At 44.3% G+C, this 27,563-nt stretch overlaps 1 protein-coding gene across 1 annotated transcript in view; it reads right to left on the bottom strand.

Moving 5' to 3' along the window:
• The window catches only part of JARID2 (jumonji and AT-rich interaction domain containing 2), a 201,111-nt gene that overhangs the window by 87,266 nt on the left and 86,282 nt on the right, over positions 1-27,563 (bottom strand). The window contains exon 2 of the mRNA XM_084281620.1: positions 25,119-25,254. Within this exon, the coding sequence (XP_084137746.1) occupies positions 25,119-25,254 (136 nt within the window). The remainder of the gene's footprint in view (positions 1-25,118; positions 25,255-27,563) is intronic.

Genomic DNA, 27,563 nt, shown 5'->3' with positions numbered 1-27,563 from the left:
GTCGTAACTTTATCCCGAAGAACACTTTCACATCTCCCCATCAAAATGCGTCAGTAAATGGCATTACAAAGCTTTGTCTCATGGCTTTAGTTCCTCAGAAGAACGCTGGTGGGACCTCCCTCCCTCGGTCATCTCAGCAGCCCTTTCTCTAATTGTACTCTAGAAAGAAAACAGGGAGAGGGGTGCCTGCTTCCCCCAGAAGCTGGAATATATAAAATTAAATATATATTAATAAATATAGTTTAAAAAGCAGAAGCCTGAACTTTTTTTTTTTTTTGGGGTGGGGAAAATGCAGTTAACTCCTCTTTTTTTTTTTTTTTTTTTTCCACCCCCCAATATGAACCCCACAAGAGGAAAGTTGAACCTGAGCTAGGCACTGATTTCTGCGTTAAAACATCTCCTCTAACCAGCCTGAGCCTGACGCAGCCAAGTGAAATGACCACGCTTACAATTTTACCCCCCTTTTGTTAAATTGCTTGGGGTGTTTTCCTTTCTGTTAAAGAGACCTCAATTCGTGATCTAGCAGGTTTTAGTATTTGATACTTCCATGGGGTTTGCAATGCAACCCTGTGACGCGATGGGGGGTGACAGCATTGCTTCTACATATTTCAGAGGAACTGAAGCAGACCTTTTCAAAAAAACATTAAAAAACATTAAACACTTTGATTTTATGCTGAATGCACCCTCATTGGAAGCGGCAGTGACCAAGTTTATTCTTAAAAGTGATTCAACTTCTGCTCCACGTTTTTCCATGAAACTCCTGCTGATAAAATTTACCATTTTTAAACTCCAGAGAAGTCTAAATCAAGCATATCGTTTGAGGCCCGATACTCAGTAACTTAACTCTTATGACAGGATTTGATTAGCTTTTCCAAGAGCAATATTTGTTCTGGAGGCTTGCCATATGTAAAACCCAGCAAACTGAAGTGTATGAGTCAAGAAAATCACCTTTTGGGCTGTCAACTTGCATGCACTTGGAAGGCAATTTCTATTCATCCTTTCTCCCTGCCAAGCCATCAGTGCACTTGGAAGACAAGCGTGATTTGTGCCCCTTACGGAGAAATATTGGTTTGTCTACTATTATTCATCACAACCGGCACCATCCCCAAATGCAATAATACCGCAGATAACCGAAGTTAGCTATCATCAGCTGAAACCAATTAAAACAAGTGCCCTAAAACGGAGGCATAAAGCTGCGAACGAGAGCTACTGATAAATAACGGGAGCGGGTGTCATGTTCTACAGCTTTTCAGGGTCAGCATAATTGCAAAATTCACTCAGCGGTGATGAAAGGCGCAGACATCCGCAGTCCACGGGAGCCATCTCCTCCCAAGCACGGGCGAGGAAGCACATGCTGAATTAGGCTGTTAGAAAGTTTATTGTCACTCCATCATTTTTATATCAAGTGCATTCGGTTTGCCCCTGGATACCTTTCCCTTCGAATGCCGCTCCTGCTTGCTCTCCCTGCGATGAACAGCACCCGTCACTGCCGCGCACCCATCAGGTTGGAGGCCCAGGGGTGTCGCAGGGCAGGGCGAGGACCCTAATGTGTGTGGGGTCACACTTGGGCACCCTCATCGCCCTTAATGAGCTGCCACCGGTGCAGGTCCGCTGGGATGCTGCGGGGACAGAGTCCTGCTCACGTCCATCCACATGGGTTTGACTCTCCAAGGTTAACCGAGCAGGAGGAAGCAGCAGTTCATCGTTCGTAAAAGTGCAGCACATGGCACGAACGTAAAGAGGGAGAAGGAACTGAGCAAGAAAGGGTCAGTCCCCTCGCGGGACTGCTCATTATTCAGGCCTCGTGGTCAGAGTAAATCAGAGTTAATAAAAATAAATTTTATTCCCGTAGTATTGAGCAAAAAAAAAAAAAAAAAGTGTTTGTTTTAGAAGTCATATTAGACTTAATGTTTTTAAAAAAAACCTAAATGTCATTAAATTTAAATTTGAACTTGGATTATATGTGGGTGTAGAATTTCATATATGAAAATGAGTTACATGAAATCATAATTCATACGTACAGAGAAGCAGTGCGTACTCGCTGCCAAAGTTTAAAAGGAACTGAAACACATGAGCGGCTCAAAGGCACTGAACAAACACTGCTTTAACTGAGTCACTAATAACGGATTACTTGACTCAGTCAGAAATGCAGAAACTCACATATCAAATGGTCCCTTAAATTGGCTATTCTGGCTTCAGCAGATCAAGATTAGACGCTGTGAAAGAAAGGCCAGCTACTAATTCCTAGTGATTAAAAAGGGTAGCTTAAAAGTGAGCTGCAGAGATTTTAACATCCTTTCCACAATGCATCCTAGACACACGGATGTCAACTTTCACAGTTTTGCCGAATCCTTTTTTAAGCTGCTGCATAACCTGTGACGGCAAACTGCGCGCTGCTTAAAAAGAAAAAAAAACGAAAAAAGAAAAAAAATCTGTTTATCAGCTTCTAACTGCGCTGAGAAAACAGCAGATGCAAGTATTACGTCTGCCCTGTTACAAAGCTGGGTGGAAGGCAGAAGATCCCTCTCTGCCTTCTGCACACCAGTCAGTATTTAGGAGACTGCACTCCTGATACCTCCTTTTTACTTGCCTTTCACAGCCCGAACGTTTTCAAACCCAGTCATGGCTACGAGTCTGTTTCCTCATTTGCTTTTCCACCCTCTGGCTGTCCCACCAGCTCTCGGTGCCCTGCAGGAGCTGCTCGGGGCCATACCTGCTGTGCCAGGCAGAACAGGGAGGTGGTGGTGCTGGGTTAGCAGAGCGTGCTCCCCGAGGTCCCGCAGCACCTCACTAGCCCGCTGGCTTCTTGATGGTGGTTGTTAATTGAGCAGGGGCCTTGCTGAGCCTCCTCCAGCAATGGCCAGCTCCCTTTCACCGAAAACAGTGCATGTGACAAGCAGTTCAATCAGCTTAAATGAGTTTACATTAGGGGGCTTGCACTGCCTTAAGAGGATTGCTTTTCCTGAGGTAGACTTGCTGTTCCAGTGCAGGCAGGGCTTAGTGTGTATCGGTACAGCTTTGCTAACCTTACCAAATTTGGTGACACCCACACAATTTTAGCAGCAATCTGCAAGTCTGTGCTCGAGCCAGGATCTAACACGTTTCTGGACACCTGGAGAAATGTCTGACAGGCACACGCTGGGCAGGTGTCGGGAGCACCGGGCTCACTGAAGACATGATGTGAAAATCAGAGTACCCGGGAGCACGCTGCACAACGAAATGCTGCAGAAGTACAAATACACAGGGTGGGGACAGGAGGAAGAGAAAAGCAGAAAGGAGCAACGTTAAGGAAAGATGGAAAAAAAAAAAAAAAAAACGCAAGGGAGGGGTTGAGGTAGGTTAGTCGGTTTTAAGAATAGATGAGATGACAATGACCTGGTATGTTCTTCGTTATGAAAGCTACCGAATAATCAGGAAACCACTCTGAACAAATCTCAGCGTCACGTGGTTAGTCGGATGCAGTGCTTGGGTGAAGGGACTTTCACAGTGTTTCCAAAACACCGTTTCTGCATCGCTTACTCTAATGCCAACAAGGCATCTGAATACGAACGTTTCCGTGACCTCTTGCAACGAGAGAGCAACACCTCCTTCAGCGAGCTGCTTCCCCACACTCAGGCGGCTCAGGAAACGAGAAGCACTCGCTTGTATTTCCAGTCAGTTCTCACAGGCGGAGGCAACCCACAAAGCCATCGCGACAGAAAACCAGCAGTCAGCAACGCTCGAACGCAAGCCAAAGGAACTAAAAATGACCTAAAAAAAGGGGGCATTTCACCATGGCTGCGTTCACGGCTTTCTGTACAGGATGAGGACCTTGAGCCAGCCACTGTGTGGCAGGGAAGTTATGGTGCAGATCCCTACTACACCTAAAATCCACACCTGGGCTCCCCGGTGTATCTTGACCACGGCCGATGCCAGTAGATACGGGGTTTGCCTCCCCCTTTGCATTCTTCCCCACGCACTGCAAGCTGAGTCGCCGCCGGCTGGTACAAAGGCCCAGTTTCCAGGGCAGTTGACAAAACAAATAAAGACAAGTTGCAAGAAGCTAAGAAAAAGTGGATTTACTCAAAGCAGCGTCCTCCGCGCGCCAGGATGACAGCGTTATTTATGGGGGCACGCAAGAGCACAGAACAGGAGCAGATCTTAGCTGCGTCGGCACGGAGCTCGAGCTTTGCTTGCTGATGGACTCGCCTGTCCCAGCTTCGGCTGTACAGTCTCGGCAGCATACAGGAAAGCTTTGCAGAAAATATATATATATATATACACAAATAGCAATTTACTTCTCTCTGCAGCATCCCTTTTAGGAAAGCTGCAGCAGCAATTAACCACACACACCAGGGCTGACAGGCACATGCCATCTGAACAGGGGCAAGCTCTTGGGTATCTCTGCACTGCGTAACTCTAACGAAGTTGAATCCTGCACGCATGATGTGGAGAAATAAAGGTACTGCCTTCAGCTCTCGAGGTATTTCCACTACCTGTAGTTTCAAGCAGATAATGTTCTGTATGAAAACCAACATCAAGCAAACCAAAGCCTCCCCACACCCTGTTTTCCTTCAGCCTAAGCACTGCAGGACTTGAGTTTATTAGGAGCTGTAATGCTACACACAAGTTTACTTGCCAAGCATCCTCACTGAATAGCCCTTGCCCATTTTCCAAGTGACAAACAGCTACAAGACAATACAAATTCACATCCCATTGTCAACAACCCTGAATACCTTCCTCTTCCCAAAAGCCCTTACATGCCAGAACACAAGCTGAAACACTACCAAGAGCTTGGTAGGCATGTTAAATAAAACCATTAATCATTTGACGCCAAGTTAAAACATCCCGGTATCTCTAAAACATCTGCAACAGCCCGCATTAATCAGCACATTGTACGGAGTTACTGTATTTAGCTGTTGTATAGCTATGCACAAAAGATAATTTAGTTTTACAGTGCAAATGCCATCTGTCACATTGTCACAGCATGACAAGGTATCACATTACATATTAAACAGACAACACGCCTCGAAAATAAGGCCTATTTTCATGCCACAGTTGTCTTAGAGACTAAAGAACTGGGTTTTCACAGTAGTCACATAATTTAAAAAAAAAAAAAATCTCTGGGATAAGAGATACCTATCTGCTCTTTTTTTTTTTTTTTTTTTTAAGGTATGGATGTCATTAAAAATGCTATTTTCATCTCACTTGGTAATAAAGAACTACAGCAGTTTTCCATCTCTTAAAAAAAAAAAAAAAAGAAAGAAGAAAAAAAGCAAAAAGCAGCCCACAGCATGCAGCAGTCATTGTTTACACCACATGATGCCCTGCATTGCCACGCTAATGGTGGTTAACAGCACGTGGGCTTTTCGGATGACAAGCCACTGGACATTAGGTTGATTGTGGTACATCAGAGAGCACACGCATCCAGGAGTGCTGTTGTGCCAAAATCTGTTAGCAAATAGCTTGCACAGGCCTCCTAAATGGCCGGGACAGGGCTTTCAGATGTGGATATACATCATTACTGTGGAAGCCAGGCAAGAATGACATTACAGCACAAGATGTTTTTGTCAGCTTGTCAAAAGACGAGATCACCAAAGAGAACCGATTAAGTAACACAGGTTGAAAGAAGCTCCTTACTCCCATTACATCTCCGTCCAAAATTGCTATTAAGCAAGCGAAGACATTTATGTGACTTTGTTCCCTACGTATGAGCCACTCATCAAGCACCTGTTAGCATCATTAATTGAAATTACATTGTTCTGATGCTTTAACACAACTTCTTTACGTTCTGCTTTTCTTTGCCTTTAGGTTGCCGGTGTTTTTTTTGTGTTGGTGGTTTCTTTTTTGTATTAAACTGGTAGAAACAAGGACGTAACAGCCAAAAATGAACCTCATTTACTTCTGTTGGGAAACCACCCCAGGCCATAATACAAGGCTCCGTTTTATTTATGAAATATGCATCTGGAAGAAATAAATAATAATAATAAATAAAGGAACCAACACTTGCAACATATTACCCAGAGAAAAACCTCACTCAAAGCCTATATTTCCATTATTTTATGTTTATACAAAAAAAAAAAAAATCCATTCAAAGGGACACACCTCGCTGATTAAAGACATTTCTCAGCTTGTAAGAACACAGTGAAAAATCAGACCACCTGTTTCCCCCAAGCAAGACACATTGACACTTCTGGTGCCTTGTTTTTTTAATAGGACAGAATGGAGGTGATTAGCCTGGGCTCCACGGAGGTGTGGTCTGGACAAGTTTGGAAACAGGAATACAAAGCAGGGCAGGTATTTGCATCACAGGTGAAGAAGAAGCAAGCAATAACGCTCACTCCAAAACACTGGGGAACAAATAGGTTTCATCCTAAATCCTCTTCTCACAAATCAAAAGAGCTAAGCTGGAGGTAAAACCAACAAATACCTTGCATTTCTGCACAACCCTCCAAATTAAAAAAAAAAAAAAAAAAAAAAAAAGAGAAAGAAAAAAAAAAAAAGAAACTCCAAGTGGTTGTGCTGAGTCCCAAAATTCAAGCACAAGCTGAGGCTGTTGGGGCTGTTGTGAATGAAGCAGAACAGAGGGGAGGAAAAGAGAGCTGATGGCAAACACTGCCAGCTGCTCCCTATCTGTTATATCGGTAGCATTGTGCTATCGAGCTTCTCCCAATTGCTACTGGAGCAGTGTGATAAGAGAAGAGTGGCAGCTTTTCTAATAAGTAGGTACCAGGCCGTGTAAAGGTCATAAGTTTTTGACAAACAGAAACAGAGTTAATTTTATAGTACTCTAAGCACTCGCTGCTGGCGCCGGGGAAACGAGCACTGTGTCCTCGTCCTGCGTGTTGCCAAGGAGCAGCAGCATTTGATGTGCACAGCTTGCAGCCCTCTCCGTCCCCCAGCCCCTCTTGGAGTGCCGGCTGCAATCAGAGAGCTTCAGAAGAGCAACAGGACTCCAGAGGCGAGGTCCTAGCTGTAGACTTCAGAGAAACACTGCTGGAATAGGCACGGGAAAAACCATGTGCAGGTTAGGATGCAGGGAGCTGGACGCCTGTGTCCTGCTGTTGGCCCTGGACCAGGTCACCTCCACGCACTGCAGCTCACTCACCTGGAAGGTAAAGGTGGTGAGACCAACCTCAAGAGCCCGGAGTTGTCCAGACAGCACCATGTGGGATGAGGGGTCATGACTGAAATCCCTATGTGGCACGTGCCTCGTGTGGGTCTTGGCACCGCACAGAATGGCTTTATTTCTCCCCTAGGAGAACAAATGCCTCTTGATTTGCAGCTATGCCAAGGACATCTGTCCTACAGGACATCTCCTCTCTTGCTCAGTAATAACACATGCAATCTGGAGACAGATTAAATGCACATTTCATTCGAAATCACAGGCACAAGCAGGTCCACAGGAGCGATTTCTCTCTTTTCAGCGAAGGATATAAGTGATAGAAAAATGTGCATCATCACCAAGATAGAGAAGTCTGAGTAAGTTCTCAGGTATTAACAAAATCATCAGTGACATACGAATAAATTATTCTTTGTTCTTTATGCCAAAACCATCATGTCTTGTTTATCCTCTCTTTTCTGGGGAATTTTACGGCTGAACGGAGAACCAGTGGGGTAATATCCCACGAGAGGAGAGAGTAAAAGGAAACCCTCAGCGTGCCTGCAAAAGAACGTATTTCATTTTTAAATGTTTTCTTTCTTCCATTTGTGTTTGGCTTAAATCTATTTGACAGTTACTTGAAGAAAAGTTAGCGACTCCATTTCTAATGTGTTTTTGCCTGTTCTTTACAGGAAATCCCTCATATGAAGGAAAGCATATTTTAGGCCTTTGTCACCTACATGGAGCACGAGGTGAGGGCAATTTCTTCCCCTTCTGAATCACTTCTACAGACCTGTCTTAATTTTAAAATAAGTACCATTGTTTCACCAGTTATTTCCCACCCTCAGCATCACAGGGATATGCTTTTAGACTCAGTCTGAAAGTCTAGACCTTACCTTCTCTCACAGTCGAGATTCCACTAGGAATGGGTGGACAAGGGAACAATAAATCCTCACTTCAAAAACACCCCTACCTTGGCACCGAGGGACGAGGCAGATTAGTAAAAAATAAAAAAAGCCATTCTGGTATTTTAAGTAACATGAGAGGGAAAGCTATGCCAAGAGCAGGTCTCTAGATAACAGCTATTCTGCACTAGAAAGAAAAAATTAGCAAATGTGTCTCCACAGAGTATAAATGAAGGAGGGAGAAAGAAGGTAAAGGCAAACACGCCAAAGCAAGGAAGAGCCTGCTAATTGGAAGAAAATATAACATATGAATGTGCAAATAAAACAACAAGGGAAATAAACACGCATACAGTGTTTCACTGCTCGCGCTGAGTACGTGAGAGCCCTAAAGAGGAGAGACATGCGGCTAAAACCCAAAGGCTTAGCACAGCTTGCATCTAGTCGTTCCAATTTCTAGGCAGCCCTCGCAGCCCGTATAATTTGAAAACAGCGTATCTGCGTGAAACTGGATACAGCAGCAACCCAGCATCGTGATTAACATTTGTTACACGCTTTTCCTCTAACGAAGCGTGGTTCCGAGGGATCTGCAGTGACAGCTTGGTGGAACGGGCCGGGCCCAGGGTCTCACAGCGGACGGCCGTGACAAAATGGCCGCTTCTCCAGAGGGAGCCATGTTCCTGCCTGCGGGAGGGCCACCAGCGGGTGCACCCGGTGCCAGCAACCTGCCTGGCCTCGCAGCCCCTTCTCCAGCAGCCCCCAGCCTGAAAGACAGGCATGAGCACGCAGGCTGTGAGAGGAGGCAGCCTGAGTCACTTCTTTCATGGTCACATCGAATTTAATGGCCAAAGGGCTTCCAGGGCTTGACTTCTTACCCACAGCCCACCAGCCAGCCAAACGCCCGACTCCAGAAGGGAAAGAACTCTAACAAAGCAGAAGAAGAAGGGGGAAAAGGACGACAGAAGCGTCAGAAAGCCCTTTCGGGGAGGTTACCCTCCGCCTAATCGTCTGTAATTCTGCCCGTGTGTGACAAAAGCCGTGAAAGGCAAACGCTGAATGACATACTCCTAATTGCACAGTCCCACTTGATATTTTAACGCATGTCATTGAGGATTTGCCTTTCGCGACTTCTGCCAGCAGCACGGGCAGCCCTCCAGCCAGCCAGAAACTGCATTTTCCCTAACGTGACGCGAGTGCCGAAGATTTTCTTCGCTGCAAGAGTGCGGCACGGCCCTGGGACGCAGCAGCCACAATGGTCCCTGCGGCGAGTGGGGTGGGCACTGGGCCAGAGCTCCCCTCTCCTCCTTCTACTAACCACCTGAGCGGTGATATCTAAGTTTAGAGCAGCTGAATATCCACTGACTTTAGACACTAAGCAGGCCACCGTCCCTTCCAGCTTCACAGCCAAGCCTCCCTGCTGAAGGGCCAGGCAGCAGAGCATCCCCATCCCATCAGAGGATGGTGGGGAGAAAGGCTGCTCTCGCATATCTGATCCCAGCCTTGGCAACCACGCTAGTGTACAGCCCTGAGACATCCCTCAAAACCAGGAGGAAGGTGAGAAGAAAGTTATCTGAGCAATTCTCAAACGTCTTTGTTTAAAGCCACTGATTTCCTGAAGCACAACACCAGTTTTTATCCATAATCCCAGATTTCATCCACAATGCTCAGTGCCTCGCTGCTAGAAGAGAAAGGCCAACTCTTTCCAAGGCAAAACTTCTTCTGGGAGTGACCCCTTCCCCTCGAAACACCATGCACCACTGATGTCTTCTCCTTTACCCAGAGCAGCTGCCAAGCATCTTAAAACACTAAAAAAACTAAAAACACCTGCATGACCTCCCCAAAATTTGGACTTTAAACTTTGGGGACTTGCTTCTCCTCACTGCTTTTACTTCTGGCCTTTTTTGTTTTGTTTTGTTTTAATTTTCTAGTTTAAAGATGCATTTCCTCACTTTCCTAAATTAAAGGTGGGAAGAGTGCATGTTGTGCTCGGGATGCTCTGCCGCTTCGCCTCAGCCCCCTGTAGCCCCTTTGCAGCGTTACTGTCAGGGGAGAGGAGGCTCGTGACAGTGACAGTAAAACGTTCAGACCAAGCATTGCAAACAAAAATCACAAGCATGATTTGAAAGCCTGACACAAGCAAACAAATCGTTCTGCCACCCGCGTGCACGGGAGCGATGACACTTCACCTCTGCTTAAGTCCTCAGCCTTCGCCCGAGGTACGGATGGATCCCAGCGCGTCTCCTGTGTGGCGCCAGCAGGGCTGGGAGGATGCTCGTTCTCTACCTGCCGGGCATTGGGTGATGGAGAAAACACGACGGAAGATCAAGCTGTAGCTGGGAGGAAGATGCTGAGGAGAAAGCGGAGCTCTCCCATGCTGCAGTGAGCCAAGGGAAGGTGAGGGGAAAAGCGAGGGGAGCCCAGGCTCGGTGGTCAGCTGAGCTCCGAGGACCTCGCGATGGGAGCAGGGGCACAGCAAGAACGATGCAAGCTGCAGACACCAGATAGAGCACGGGTTAATTAAGACCCTGCTCTTAACTGGGGGACGACTTCTGACCAAGATCATTGCAGCTCTCTGAAGTATCAGCATGTGAAATGTTGGCGATGTTACAGCCTTCAAGGGAAGGCTCCTCACGTGTCAAGCAATTTCCATCTCTATTTCTAGTTGCCGAGACCAGCACCTTCACCTTCCTTTTGTGAGACCTACAGACACACCTTAGGGTGGTGGTAGGGGGAGTGCGAGCTGGGGCAGGAAGCCACAGGCTTGAAAACCTGATGCCGGAGAAGGGCTTGTGAAGGCTGAGGAGACCTCCCACCACACCACCTCCCAGAGGGTTCGAGGAGATTCCACCTCTGTGAGATGTTTGGCTGCTATTAAAAAAGCTTTTTTGCTCAAGTTTTGGGGGCATCAGCAGGGGAAGTAAAACAATGTCAGCTGCTTCTTGACTTAATAGAAACCTTGGAACAACCATCAGCAGACACTCGGACAATCAAGAATATGAAGCGACGCATGTTTAAGAACTTCATCTTAGCAAGAAAAGGAGGAAAAATATTATCCTGTCATTTTTAAAGAATACTGTTTTCTTCCCTCAAATTGGGAAACTATGAAGTGGGCAAGAATTGGTTGCACAGAATTTTCCTTGCATCCATTCACAATGTCATAATTTATTGCAATAATGATATTCATATTCACTGAATAATGATTCATAACCAAAAAACAACGAACCTTAGCATGTTTCTTGCTAGCCTCAGCATCAGAGAAGCAGAAGCAGGAGGTGCTTCCAACTGGACAGCATGGAAATACAGGGTGAAAACTGTAAGCGAGCTTTCAAAATAATACCTGAGAGGTTATATGCGTACTACAGTTCCTCATTGCCTTGTTACAATAAAACACACGAAATTGATTTAGGGCCCAAAGTACATTACTAGAATTCAAAGAAAACCAACACGACTCTATTTCAAGATGATGGGACAATAGTGAAGGAAAAACAAAAAGAAGAAAAAGGAAAAAAGAAGAGAAAAGAGGAAAAAACAAAGAGGAAAAAAAATGAAGGCTGCAATCCCTCCCTATGTTCACAGTACTCTATAAAATGCTGAAAGACGTATTAAACTGAAACAGTCGAGGCAACAGAAATCTTCCTGGAGTCAGAACATCCCCTACCCTGCACGTCAAGGCATCTCTACCAAGTCAAACTCAAGTTGCAAGGACCCTTAAATGGCATTAATGCTTAGCACATGCTTCGCCCTTTGTGTGTTCCAACTGCTTCAAACCAAAGAACTCGCGCAGCAAAGAAACGGGAGAATAACTCTGCATGCCCCGACACGGGATGGGGTCTGCTCCAGCAGCCTGCTTGTCCCACCACGGGGGAGGACGGCGTGTTTTACAACCCCGGCCCCATGTGGTGGGATGAGGCAGAAAGGACGGCGTCGGCCACGCAGCGGGTGCTGGAGCCGCCCTCCCAGCGGGGCGATGGAGCAGCCGGGGGAAGGAGTAGGGCCACAGGTAGGTCGCTCTGCCTCTTGGTAAAGGAGCCTCCACAGGGCAGGAGCCAAAGCCAGGGCCTGGAGAAACCCACAGTCTGCTCCAGGTCCTTGAGGAGCCAACAAACTCCTCGTGCTCTTCCCTCTTGGCACACTCAGGCACCCAGGTCAAGGCTGAGGTCCCAAGTGAAACAGTGTGGTCGCTCAGAGAGGCCACGCAGCAAGCACGGCAGTAAATGACAACAAAAACAGCCTTTTAAATACATACCCACCAAAAAGGAAAGAAAAAAAGTGCACTCTCATTTAATGGAAAAAGGAAAACAGATGACTGGATCCAAAGTGGTGAGCAGGATATGAGAAGGCAGAGCTGGGTTTTTGTTGTTTTTTCTTTACAGACATATAAAATCAAGAATGGCTTTGGCAGGAGCTGGATAGATAAAAGTGGACCACTTGTAAAGGAATGAGGTGGATTTTTTTTACTTTTAATTTCTTTCTGAACTTAAAATCTGCCTTAGAGATATTACGGAAAACACTTTCAAGTTTAAAAAAAAAAGTCACTGGGGACATGAAGGCCTCATTGTTTTCCCCAAACTTTGTATGTCAACACATACACATGCATAAAATCCTTACCTCCCTTCTGAGACATTAAATCCACACAATATCTCTTGGAGAGGGTAAAAAGGAAATGTAGGTCAAGATGTTAAGATAGGGATTGCTTCTGAAAGATGAAAGCGTAAGAGGACTAAGCTTTCATTCCTTATGTTTCTTTGAGATTTCAAACAGAGTGTTATTTGATAATGGTTCCTTTCAGAAAATTGGAATTTAATATAGCTAATTATAAGTTAGAGAATTAATGTACAGTCAGTCCTCCAACTGAGCGGGTATACCATGCTGGTGCTTTTTACCAGCATGCCCCCAGTGCTTATTATAGATCTTTTCTCCAAATACTGAGGCCAATCTGCTCTCTCATTAGGCCGGATGGCCCAGGAGTTTGTGGGAGGAGGGAAAAAAATAGAAATCAATGATCTGCAGGGCTGTAATGCTGAGCCGCAGCAAGCAGCCTGGAGTTGTCCTCACAGCATGGCAAAATGCAGGAACAGACCCCACTTGGAAAGGGGAAAGCACAGAAAGTAGAGGACAAAGAATGGAAAACACAAGTAGCGGGAAGGGAAAAGCTCACAGAGAAACGGGAGAACACATTTTCCTGGTTCTGATTAGAAGGGTGGGAAAAGGACAAAACAAAAGCAAAGAGAGAGCAGGGGGAGTACTCCGAATTGTCCACTGCTAACATGGAAGTATTAGAGAATCATTTATCCTAGGAGCAATCTTAAGTTAAAAATCCTGACCTACATTTCATGGAAACAAAGAGGTATAAATAGGAGCATCCCTCTGAACACTCCTCGGCAGCGAAGGCAGCTACATTTGGACCAGGAACGGTTTTTCTGCGATTCGGAAGCGAGCCATGCATCGCTGTTTCAGAGCCCGAAATAGGTTTGAGATGCTCTATTTCTAGAGATGGCACAAAACGTGTTTGGCAACATCTGCTGCACACCACTGGTTAGTACGTCAAGTAACGCTGCACTTCGCATGGTCTTAAAACATGCGTAGTACTTGAGTGGGCTTTGGGAAGAAGGAATTTGCATCGCAGGAAGGTCTTCAGCCAACAAGGCTCTCGCAGTTTGTTTTTCACCACGGTTTCAGCCCGAAAACTAAGCCAGCAGATTTCTTTCAGTTTTCCAGTGGAGGTGTGAGCTCCTGCAGTGACGTCTCCTCGCCAAGTAAGGCACGAGCTCTGTTTCAAGGTCTCAGTCAGAAGGGCCATAACCAGTTTCTTCCTCCAAATGGAGGAAGAAACTACTCAGTCATCAGCTGGATGTGGGGAGAAGGGGCGCATTTGCAACTTTATCAGGAAAGATTTGTGATACGTTAGCAGACGAATTCCTCTGGAGTCGTACTCTTCTTTGGCATTCCCCCACCTGGGTTAGGGAAGGATGTTCCACAGGGAAAAACCCCGCACCCTGGCAGAAGATACCTCTCCTCTCAGAGAGAACAGCACTAATTTCTGCATAAAACAAACAAGCTAGAAGTGTAACAAGGTCCTTCCTGTCACACTTAGAGCTTTAGGGAGCTGAAGTCTCTGTGACAAGCAGTACTTCTCCATTGCTTTTTGACCTTAGCGAAGAGAAGCAGTGTGCATGGATAGCACTCTCTCCATCAGTCCGCTCGCTGGTTCCTGCTGCCTGAGGAAGAACCTGGTGAACCTACTGTCCAGGAGGGAAAATAGTCACGGTTTCCATAAGACTACCCCAACTGAGTCCAAGATGATTTGAGAAGCTTTAAGTAGGGATTTAGTTCACAGTTACAATGTCGATCCAGCCAGATGGTAATCCAGCACCACCTCAACATCTAAGAAACAGTCTAAGGAAGTCTGCTTTTCAGGCTATTAGTGGCAGATGCCTAGAACTACAACAGAAAGAACGGGAGGTTTCTATGCCTTAACTAACGACCTATTTATCCTGTTTTATGAACAGAGTGCTTGTATATAATCCTCTACTATGCCCTGGATGCTAATCAACCTTCAAAAGACTTCATGTGCCAGTTTTATTGGAGTGTCTTCCACACCGCCATAAAGGGAACTTTGTACGAATAGTCCTCCTACAACATCGGCTCATGGCTCAGAAACCTCTCTTTCACCAAGAACTCTTACTCTTCACTTCTGGTCTGTTGTTAGTGAGACTCTAAATATTCAAGGACATCACTATACTGTGCAAAAGTGATCCATGAAAGAGTGCATTTAAATCTACAATTGTAAGTGGGCTGTGTTTATCTACTTATCTTGTCCTTTTCTATTAGAGAAGGTTTATGTATTGCTAGGCAAACGTAAACTGGCATGTGAAGTCCATCTCTGCAGGACTATGAGATAAGGCAAATCTTCTGGGACAGGCTTCCACCCGAATAACACTTGACAAGTAGTCCCTAACCACAGGGACCCCAGCCGCAGCTGCACAAACATCCATCTCCAATTGATGTAAGGGATGGGGAAGAGTAGTGACAACCTTGCTTCAAGATGATCTGGAATTCAAGCCACACTCTAACAACTTCTATCCTATATTCATAGCTTCTACCTGAAGGCAATCTTTGCTGACCTCCCGAGATGTAGAGGCAGAATGACTAGGTAGAAAGCACTCTTTTATTATGCTGGCAAAAACTAAAATGCTCTTTGCTTACTGTCAAGTAGATTGTCACATTGCAGGGAAGTGCTGGGGCTCTTCCTGGAACCTTCCAGGATGGATGCACCATAAGAACCAGCAGAAGGGAGGGGAAATCGAGTCCTTCATGCATGCTGTGCAACAGAAACATGCTTCTCCTCACCCCCAGACCATCCCCGTATGCATCAATTTCAAGGCTCTGCACAACCCTCCTGCTTCATGCTTCCATGTGAGGCCAGAGCGTGAGAGCACGCACAAGGCTCTGAAACAAAATCCCAACATCACAGCAAGAGAGCAGGGGTCAGGAAAAAACAGACGGGGATGAAATTCCTCTCTTCAGCCCTCTCCATCCACCCCACCTGCATCTGAAATGTTTCTGTACAACCAGGATGCCTTTTCCCAATGTCCTATTTGAGAGGACATGCTTCTACCACTGCCCTAACACCCTCTCGCTAGCTTTGTGACAACATTTCCTCTCTGAAGTAGAGGAAAAATTGTACTCCTCCACTTCTATCACTTTTAAACATCTTTCAGGCTCTCCACGCACCGCAGGCACAACATAAAAACACTGGGGTGCTTAGCAGGCAGAGTAAGCAAAACACCTCTAAACGTAGCGGACCATGAGCACCTTCGCCTTTCACAGGTGAGGGATAAGCAAAGGAGGAGAAAAATGTGATTAAATGCTGCTGTAGTCTTCAGGCATTACTCAGAGTGGCTGGCAGGGGCCACATCTTTTGCAGGAAAAGCGTTTTATCTCCTGGCTTCCCAAACTGTACCAGGTCAGCTGAAGAGGTTTCAGGAGTTTGCCAGCTCTGTCTCTCTGTGGGATCCTCAGCAGATTGCTCCAGCTGGGCTCCTTCCAGCTCTTCCCTTTTTCCATTTTAGCATATAGCTTGAATAAAGAAAACAAGATGAAGGCTTTCAAAGATAACGCAGTCTTTCACAAACAGATGCAGAACAAAGCACAGGAAATTCTGAGCAAAGTAAAAAATGAATGTTGTCTGCTCGAGGCTTATCTGGAACGAGTTAGCCTCTTAGTGGACAGATCTGAAACACGCCGACTGCGATTGCAGCGCTCGCTAATGGTCTGGGGAGAGGAGCAAACAGGATGAGTACGGGTGGAAATTCAACTGCCTTCAGCACTTGGAGCAGGCAACTCCTTTGGACGTACCGGAGGCAACACTTGCGAGTCAAATCTGTGCTCGGCTTGTCACTGTCATCCCCGCCACCTAAGCACACGGCTCGTACATCTGCAGCCATGAACGGACACCCCACTTCAAAGTATTCAAGTCATTTAAATCGAGAAATAAAGGACATCAAAGGCAGATTATAGAAAATGTTTATTCATCTGATCCTGGATACAAAAGCACATTAACTGCCTGTAATAAATCTGTGCTAGTCAGACACACACACACACAAAAAAAAAGATACGTAAAAAAATGCATGCACATTCATTACGACGTGGAGCGATCTGCTGTGACTGAACAGTGAACGTGCTAAGCTATATTTATTCTCCGGAAAACATTCACCCACAAACACCGAGAAATATCTGCTGTGTGATCGACGCCTCACCAGCATTGGTTATCGAAAGGCAGCAGCTAGTTCAGAATAGTTTCTGGGAGATTTTAACATCCAAAAGACCCCACGAAAACCAAACCAAACTGCAGAGGCATGAGCTCAGGAGCAGGCTGATACCACAGGTTGTTCTGAGCAGTAAAATGAAGGTGACTAATTCTTGGGTTCTGTTGCTTAAAAAAGGAGACTGTTTTTCTAGCTTTTCACAGCAGAAATACCACGTTCAAGTGTGGTTTGATGACTCAAGAGAACTCAGTATCAATCTGCTGAAGGTCCTGTGCCCGGGAACAGAGGTAATGGGGTGGTGTTTTTTTTGAGGTTGGGAGTAGGTGCACTGGCAACTTGCGGGAATACTTACTGTGCCCATCACTAGTTACAGCCATCTGTCACTGATCTCCACTTTTTCTTCTAAAACCACTTTACTGCCAGCGTTGACATGATAAGGTTTATGGCACGCATGACATCTGCGCTGATTAAACACAGCCTAATGGCCTTAAAAACGTCCTGCTGGACCAACACTCGCAAACTGTTTTCCCTCTTTCAGACAGCGAGCCGTTTCTAAAACACCCCCCACGTCAAGCAAAAGCCTCTGTGGAGGTTATAAAGCCCTTGAAGACTGAAAGTCTTCTCTCTAACACTCTGGAAGTGTTAGATACAGTCTTGCATTAATACCACAAAGCTATACGGTAACAATAATTAACAAAAACCTTGTTCAAAGCTAAGCCCAGGCAGCCCTGAGCAAAAAACACAGCTCCTTAGGATTGTCCACACTAACTGCTCTACACAGCCCGTGCATTTGACCAAAACTCCTCTCCACTTTGACTTGTGACATTATTTCCCATTGCACTGCTATTTTCTTAATAAAACAGAGCATTCTAATTCAATGACGGATTTTTCTTTCCCTGTTGCCTTACTGGTTACATCCCTCTTGTCTGTCCTTCAGACTGAAAACACCAGTTATTTAGTGCACGGTTTCCTTCTGCCATTCATGAGTAATGGGGTAGCAACGTGAGGACTGAAATTTAAACCCTCTTTCCAACCTGCAGACCTTTTGTCTCCACTGGAACATTTTAATCGACACTAAAATAATAATAGTGATGAACACTGGGCATCCGACAGACAAAAAAGGCCAAAGTATCTTTCTCCCCGCTCCCATGCCTCCAGACAGGCGTTGTTCCTAAACAGAGAAGCATTTTGCTCACTTTTTCTGAGCGCACCGCTGCATCGCTGCCTTCATCTCCACTTGGCGTCCAAATTTCACGCAAACAAGTTTCCATCCCCTCTGATCCGCTGGGCGAATCATACTACGGAACTCCATCATTTATGCTACCTTTAACAGCTGCTTAATTTTGATTTGATTTCTGTGCGAGCCACAAGCTGACTCTTCACCGCCTCTTGGTGCAACTCAACAGCTGGAGAAAGCTGCCAGCACCACCACTTCTTGTCTCAGCGGATTACCAGCAGGCTCTTCATCCGCCCCGACCTGCCAGAGTTTGAAGAATAATGCTCTAAAGAGGATCTGATCTCTCTGGTTTTCAACCCCCTCATAAAAGTCCAAAAAAATAAAATCTAAAAAAAAAAATAGTTAGAAATTTAAAATTCCTTATCTGCCAACCAGGGAAATGGTTGGTTTTGAGTACCAGGCACTGCATCTCACCAGAGAAAGTACCAATAAAAACCTATTTTTCCAGCAACTTCTGTATATTTTGACATAACGTTTCTAGAGTCAGCTCAAGTAACACAAGACCCGATGCATATCTTGGTACAGATCTGTACAGACTTAACATTCGTCAAAGAAGCCACTTCATGCGAGTTATGTCACGCTCATTTACAGAACAAGCAAACAGGAATTGACAAAGGGTCCAAGTTGTGACAGAGCTGCCAATTGTACAAGGTATTTGAGAAAGCGCTGTCCTTTCAGCTGTACGTGCCAGACAAAGAGATTGCCAGCCTAAATCCAGACCCTGGAATTTTATGGCTGCAGAAAACCGACTGAAGCTGTTTGTTTGTCCACACTCAAGGGTGTTCTCTTTACTGCTGCTACAAACAGTAAACCCAAGGCAGCAGTTATGCAGAAAAGACCCAGAACCAAGGAAAACAAAATTGCTGTCCCCTGGTTGGGGTTAAGGCAAAGTTTTATTTCACAGCCAGCCCATGCAATGCATTTCACCACTACATCAGGGGTGCCTTTTTTGTTAGTTTGCTTTAAAAATACCTTCTTCTAACTCCTACGACTGCGAAACGTTTTTCTCCAGTTTTTTAAACTGCATCTTTCTTTGCTCCTGTTTCTGGCAACTGCTGCCCCTTCCAGCACTGAGGCTGCAGTTAGAGAAGATGTCTGCACCAGTCCTAAGGCTGTGGTTAGAAAACATGACCATGCCAAGTGAGCATCAGGTGGCACTAATCCCATCTCCTCCTCCAGCTTTCAGTCAACATACCCTCAGCCACTTCTGATCCCTTTCCTTACCTTACTTATTTTAGGCCTACAATAACTCAGTCTCCTGCAGACTGTGTATGCTCTTCTGCAGATAATTCGTTGCTTTTTGTTAATTTTCCACTACCTACAATTAAAAATATGCAGAGACGAAATTATTTTTGGAATTACTTCGACTAGAAATACACACAGGGACAACAGCAACTTTTTTTTAGGTGGCAGTGAAATGAAGCTTTAGGAAAATGAATTCTGCAGTTCCGCTGTTCCTTTCCCTTGTAGAAAAATGTCCACCTCCTATCTTTTAGGGAAAAGGCACGAGAAATTTTTCTGGCAGTCCTGCAAAATATAGAAATCACATGAACATGGGAGCACAACTTGGACATAACTGAAGAGCGTAGAGATCACACAGGGTGTAATTTGGCCTATGGAACTTTTATAAGCAATAATGATGGAAAAGGAAAAAAAAAAAAAAAGCCTGTGTCAGCTGATGAACAAGCAAGTCCCTGGCAGGCTCGAGAATGAATTCTGTTCTAAAAACAAAGAAAGGAAAAGAGATTTGGAAATTTTCAGCGGAGCCCAACCCCAACATCCTGTTATTTATTTGTTAATCTTTAAATTGACTTGACAGCAAGTACCAAAGTGAAAGTGATGTTGAGTGCCATGACAAATCTGCTCAAATGCTTATTTTCTGAACCTTTTAGTTGAAAACATCTATATTTAATCACAGTTTAAAAACTAGCCAAACAGGCTGCTTACGCTGAATGTAAAGGGAAAATATTGCAAGGTTGAAAGAGGTGTTTCTGTTTCTGTAAATGCATTTTTAAAATCCACTTACACTGACAAGGGTCCTTGGCACACTTACAATCTTCTACTAAAGCTTAGGAGAGGCAGACAGACAGACATTGCCTACTGTCAACAAATGCAATTTCACATCGCTGATGGAGTAAAAAGCTCCCTAGACAAACGTTAGCGTAAAACCTTCTCCCAATATTTAATTGAAGCCTTCAAAAATAGGAGAGATGAAGTTACTAGGTCTGAATCATCAAGAGCAGAGCCGTGCCCTTGGCCTGGAGAAGAGGTGGTCACCCCTCTGGCAGCTGCTGCCCCCCCTACGTATTTGGCTTTTTGCAAATAAGGCACAGCACTGAGCCGAATCTCCCAGCTTAGCTGTGTTTAAGCATCTCCACCATCTCTGTCGCAATTTTTATGCCATGCTTGGGGTACTGTCTACAAGGTTTCCCTTTCATATCTTTCCCAATGTTTTCTGTCTCATATATTCTACTTCCAAGGAGCTCATGTTTGCCACAAGTTTAATATCGCTGGCATGTTTGGAAATTGCCATGACACCTTCTGTACAGCAGCACACTATATGCTTGAATAATTCTATTGTTTCGTTTGCTATTTCTTTCGAATTACAAAGTACCTTAAACCAACACGCAAACTTCCACGCTTTCTCCATTTACGAAATGCCAACACTTCTGCATCACAAACTTCTTCTTTATCACCCGTTTCTAAAAATAAAATTTTAAATCTGTGTCATAAAACTTTGCTTTCTGATGTACTCTTCTGAGGGTACTGATTTTGTTCTCATAAAAAGAATGCAAGCGATAATTACAGCTTTTATTGCCTTTTTTTTTTTTTTTTTTTTAAACACTGTCTTATTTTTCATTCTAAGCTACGCAAGAAGAAAACTATTTCCCAGGGGAATTAGCTTTCCTCTTAGACAAGGATCTCTGAAAATTGGTTTCACAATTCCAAACACCAATCCCTATTCTTAAAATCTGAACGCAAATGACAGGCAGCAGTAATCAAAATCACTAAAGAGGTCCCTCTGGGTTTTCCAGTCTACGACCTTGTTTCCATAATCAGAGTTTCAGTATCCCATTTAGGGCTACAAAGGGTTTCCTGACAACCTACAGAGACATCTCCTTTGGATTTTATATTCCCAAGTACTGGAGAAGAATACAGCAAACAACGGCGTACTGTAGGGTGGCATTCTGTACTCTGAATACCTGGAGCCAACATAAACATGCATGCGATACATCCACTGATACCACAACCAACATACACCCGCTCTTCTTCCTCTGAAATCCTTCTGCTGGGGCAAGTAATAAAAAAAACAACCAACCAAAAAGAAAATAAGACTCAAGAAAGCAGAAACCCAGAGCAGGATGGAAAAGTAATGAGCAGCACAAACATATAAGCAAAAATTATCAGGTGAAAAGGGTATACAAAAAAAAAAAAAAAAAAAAAGGTAGTACTGGGGAGACCTGCAAACACCCCCTTTTACTCCTCCCCCCAAAGAAAGAAACTCTACTTTATTCATAATCAAATAAGTAAAAGGGATTCAGGCACAAACTGTGCAAGACTGCCTTCAGGATAACAGATATCTTTAATTGTGAGGCAGGGACTGCCAAGTTATTATAACACAGTTAATCTCCAAAACTCATTTGAATTCCTCCATTTTGTTTTATTAATTGCAGCAGTCTGCATTATTCTGCCTGGAATTTAATTGTCTCTGTGCCACCGCTGGTCCATCTTCGAGCCTGCAGAAACTTGAGCACAGAGAAGGCTCCTATTAACGGGCTCACCTCTCAACGTTTCAACTGAACTTGCTTTTCACACTTATCAATTAAAAAGGCACCACTATTCCAGCTGCCAAATCGTTAACTGTACCTCTGTACTCAGCAGCTGAAACACTATTGATAATAATTTTCACACAAGTTCAACCGTGGCTTGGAGAACACTGGCCAAACAACAGTTGTAGCATGTTTACGCAACATCAGCCACTCTGAATCCGCAAAAACTCTTTAAATACACCAGTTGCAAGGGGCTAGTGGATATTTTACCTTCCTCTATTACCAGAAGCCAGTACTTTCTAAGGAAACAATTAGAGATTGCAAGCTTGTAAATAAACATAAGGGGATGACAGTTATAAAGCCAGAACAAACAAACTCTGCCTACAGATGGTGGCACCAAGATCAAACCGTGCAGTCCTCTGAGCTCTCAGAAGTACACCAGACCAGGCTCTTCTTCCACCTGCAGCACAGAACTCAGAGCTTGAAGCAGGGCTCTTCCTCCTCCTCCTGGAAATGGTTAAATTTGCCAGGTACTGGAAGGCAACCTGTAATTCAATTCTCAACAACTGGAGGAGCAATACCCTTTAAAGGTCACTAGGGACAGCAACAGGGTCATGCAGCACAAACCCCAAAATGGATGCAACCTTTAAAAGCTGGGGTAAGGAGGGAGGAAGAGGAGGACATTCAGAGTGATGGTGTTCATCTTGCTGAGAAACCATTATACATGACCAGCCCTGCTTTCCTGGAAGGGGCTGAACACCCACCTGCTGATGGGAAGCAGCAAATGAATCCCTTGGTTGGCTTTGTTTGTGCACACAACTTTTGCTTTACCTAATAAACCATCTTTCATCTCAACTCATGAGTTCTTGCACTTTTAGGTTTCCAATTCTCTCCCACATCCTAATCTCCATGGGGAGAGTGAGCTGTGTGGCACTTAGATGCCTACTGGGGTTAAAACCACAACAGGAGGCATGAAACACATTTAAATTATTTCAGCAGATCTTTTTTCCCCCACAAGAGCAATGGGTGCTGAATATTAATAAATGTTTCTTTTGAGAGATTTCATTAACTGCAATAGTACCTTTTGGAGTAACACACAAGAAACGCTGGTTGTGGTCTTCATACTGAGCAAAGGACATGTGCAAGGAAATGTTTTTTTTGTTTGTTTGTTTGTTTGTTTTGTTTTTGTTTTTGTTTTTGTTTTTAACTCTAACAGTATAAAATCATGAATCTAAGGTTAACCTTGAAATTACTGCATTCTCCCAAATTTAAAATAGCTTGGTATGTTCTTAGGATGACCTGCTTTTTCCTCTGTCCACAGAGACGTGTGGATTTGAAAATACATAGCTATGTTTTTTTCAAAAGATGTAATGAGCAAACTCCATGTTTTAATAGATTTTATTAATGTCACCACACCATATCAGTCCTCCTCCCTTTTGCAAAGCTCTCCTCTATATAATGACACACGCTCTTCCAAATATTAGCGGATAAAAAAAAGCTTTTGGTCAATGATGTTGAAACAGAGCTGTTCTGAGAAGGGACATTTAACAAATCAATTAACAAACAGAAGGAGTGAAACAGAATATAATTCTATCTCAAAATAAGTAAATAAGCGAGCAAGCCAAAACCCCCACAGAATTGATCACCTACTTTCATGAAGAAGCAAAAGCACCAAACAATATAATCCTAAATGTGAGAGGCAAGCTCTGAAGATGTGAGCCATGCCATCACCAGAGGAAGCCTGTGGCATATTCCACGTCTGGTACCTGCATCCCTACAGCATTCCCAGCCAACTCACTTTTCATCTAAGCTGCCTTTGGAGAAACTAGACACCATAAAAACCTCAGTCATCCTGTAACCTGGCACGCCATCAAAGCCTCCTAACACACAATTACTGTGCTTCACGCCTTTAGACTTTTTCCTTTGACTAAACAAAATCCCCACAATGGAATAAGAAACTTTCCAAGAGAAATTGTGTTTGACAGAAGATCAATGATGCAGAGGTGTTTGAGGGGGAAAAAAAAGCCAGCACTGTTTTGTGTACACCTCCAAGCTTATTAATGGCTTGCTGCTAAAGCTGGATGCCCCTTCCCATCAGATCAGCATTTGATATTATTACTGAACTCCGAAGTCTGAGGTCTTCTTTAATCACGTTAAGGAGTTTACGCAATACAGCAACGTTATCGTGCTGCCTGCAGTTATTCAGCCATTCCCCCAGGTTTTTGCCTCGTCGGCAATAACACTCAGGCAAAACACGGTGAAATTTGACTCACCGTGTCAAAAACACAAGCTACGTATAAATATGAATAACCTACCCAGTAAGCACCCAGCTGCTGCTTTAACGCGTTAGCGCATGTATAATTATACACACGCTTAAAAGGAGCCGCCATAAACTTCCATAAAGAAACAAATAAGCTCTTGTGAGTGAAGAGAGAGCCGTAAGCCTGCTCAGAAACCTGAGTCCTGCTACTCATCGCTTTCAAGGCTCAAGCCAGCATGACAGAGCCTTTTCAAGAAGGGGTCCTATGTCAGTGAGTCAATCTGAAAGAGGCGCGCTCTGTATTCACCTCTAAGAAACACAGCTTTTTTTTTTTAAGCAAGATGTAAGGGGAAGGGATGAGAAACAGATGATGATAATAATAATAAACAACAGCAGCAGCAATTGGACAGTGTCAAAGGATTGCGGAAATCAAATTAAACTCCTTTAAAGCCCCTATCATACAGTTTTTTCTGCATTTCCTTATAAAACCTTTAAACTCCCTGAACAACTGAACTGCAGGAAGCCGACATCCCACTGTGTACGTCCTCAGCCCCCACAAATCTTTTTACACGGGTCCAAGGTCACTTCACCTCTGGGCACAGCACAGACCAAGACCTCTCCAGAGTTACTGGTGCTGGTTAGGCAGTTTCTTGCACACAAGTGACACAGAACAGGCAGGTACATTCAAGATAACTTATTCAGACCATTTCCATTTTTCTGCTCACAAATTTTCACTGCATTTGTAAGAAATCAATCACCTTTAAATGGACACCTTCTCTGTTGATGTATTTGGCGCATTATTGAGCAGACAGACCAGAGGAGCCTTCTACCAAATAGCTTTGCCCTTGCAAAGGGGCAGGTGGTGGGCCTCCTGCCCACCACCTACCCTCCACCCTGATCCCTATCTACATCAGTTCACCAGAACCAGAAACGCATGGATTGCTCAAACCAGGCATTTTAAGCGCTTCAGAAACAAGTTCTGCGTAGTTCAGAAGGGCACAGTGCACGCCAGATGGTACGCCGGTCTACTTCCTCGCTACAGCAAAGAGCTGCATCCGAAACAACTGCATCCTCGCAGCGATACCAGGGAGGCAGCTTACCGTTCACTGCCTTGAGGCTTCCGCTAATGCCATCGCCATGTTGCCGCTTCTGTGCGTTCTTGAACTCCTTCAGAGATAAATAAAGGACCTTCCGCACCACCCTCTCCTCTGACCAGGGAATCCCATCGCTGTCGTCCTAAAGATGGAAGCAGATCGGAGACGTTAAGTGCATGCATCAGGAAGAACGACGACTAAAAAAAAAACAACAACAACAAACAAAGCCCCAAAACCTAGAGCTAGACAGATTATGTTTAATTAACAAAGAAAAAGATATGCTGAAGAAAAATACTGGGTAACAAAACGCAACCTAAACTCAAGAAGCACTAACACAGAACAGAAACATAACCATCATCATCGAATCAGACCATTAGTCCCTCTAATCCCTTACCCTTCAAACAGCAGTAGCTGTCTACTAGGTGTTAGACAACAGGTAAAAATTCATTTGTTAAAATTCTCATAATGAATCCCTCTGCCTTACGGATAAATTTATCACAACCAGGAACTGCTCTTCCAGACAAATAAGAGAAAGGGAAAAAAAAATAAAGATAAAATTAATTTCCGTGTTGCATAAAACTCAGTTCTGCGAACCAACCTTTCTTATGGCCATTGTGGCCTTGTTTTGTGCCCCTTGGCTTAGGATTTTTGCATACTGATACTACATTATTGGTTCTCTGGTTTGGTGATTTATATTTATTGCAGCATTACAATGTCGCTGATAACAATGAAGTTATTCTGAATTTATCTCAGTGTAAAGCCAAGTGGAATTTGGCCCATGGGGCATATGTTTTCCACTTCATTTTTAGAAGACAAATGCTATATTGTCAAAAAGAATACTAGCGTATGTCATATTTAGTACTTGCTTTACTTAAAAGATTAATTCCCTGGAAAAGCATTTCCCTAAAGCCTTTAGCATTCAAATAAATTAAGTCAGCAAATTGATATAAAGACATAAGTGAAATCAGGTGCATCTTTTTCTTTTTCTTTTTTTTTTCTTTTTTTTTTTTTAATGTATATCACATTTTCATAAGCCCTATTATTATTATCTCAGTGCCTTTAATACCGTTATTTGAGCATTCTGGTTCTTGAATTCCTCAAGGACTACATCACTGACAAGAAAAAAAATTATGTTTCCAGGCAGGACTTGTTTAGGTAAGCGTACCACAGCACACTGCCACACAGCGCTGGAAAACCACAACACCCACATTAGCTGTCCACACCAGGCAGCAAGAGAGTTTACACTATCCCGTGTGTAAAAGAAGTAACCAACGCGACCAATTTTTAAAAAATAAACTTAGTTTAGGGTGCCCATCGATAGCTCTTCTTTTGCTCCTCTAGCACGACGCTAGCATTCAGCTGCTGAACTGTGATCAAAAACATTTTTCCCCCCAACTGTACAACAAATTACTTGGGGGGAAAAAAATAATAAAAAAAAAAGGACAAAACAATGATTGCAGTGAAAGCAGTTACCATTTTGGCAGCAGGATGTGCATTTTGCACTAGGGAGCATAGAGCTCCCACACTGACCAGCACTGAGCTATGCCCAGAGAGCTTTAGTGCTTAGGGACCTCCAGGCCAAGAAAGCTTGGTAACTGAACATCCATGGCAAAGGAAAAAGAAAAAAAAAATCTCCAGGTAGGAATTTAAAATGGACTAGTACATCCTGTTGTTTTGTCAGCAGAGCTGACAATTTGTATAAAACAAACAACTTTGGCTTGCCATTTTGCTGCCAACACAACTTCAGCCCTAACCAGAATGGATGGTGGATATGGATGGTCACAGCTTGCTCGATTTTAACAAAAGTTGCCCAGGAGGCAACATTTTTGTTACCATAGGCTAGTAGGTACTGAAAGGAAACCAGGAAAGGAAACCCATCTGCAGAGAGCGCCTAACAGCAGGGGCCTAGCTGGCCTTCACACATTTCTGGTTTTACAACAGATTACGAGGTAACTACTAATTGAATCCTTAAGGAAACTGTGCTTGGTTTGGAAATATGTGTAAGCATCTGTGGCATTTATTTGTCCACGTTATCGACGCAAGCCTGAGGACGCCTCTTGCTCCCTTCATGTGTATTTTTAGAAAATTCTTTACAGAAGGGGCAGCAAACATGAGGACAAGGATTAACCACCCTCTGGCCGTTCACCTGAGGCCCACGTGAGGCACACAGAAAGCCCCGACAAGAGGAACCACCCCCCTCACCCTGTGTTTTTATGCACTTTAAGCCAGGGAGACAGAAGAAATAGGCTTGTAATTCTCCAGTCCAGAACACATACACTATATACTGGAAGACGTGCTGCCTTTCTCAGCCTCTGCCAGCCTGAGGTGTCTCCCCACAAAACACCAGGCCTACCCCAAAATGGGGGAGCCACCAACAACCACCGCTCCTTCACCTCTCTGGGAGCATTCCCCCAAAGTGCCCGTTCTCTGGGCACTCACTGACCAGGTGGC

Source organism: Netta rufina, assembly GCF_964035555.1.
Source record: "Netta rufina genome assembly, chromosome: 2".
NCBI lineage: Eukaryota > Metazoa > Chordata > Aves > Anseriformes > Anatidae > Netta > Netta rufina.
Note: the sequence above shows the minus strand (reverse complement) of the source record. Positions and strands in the feature narration are given on the sequence as shown.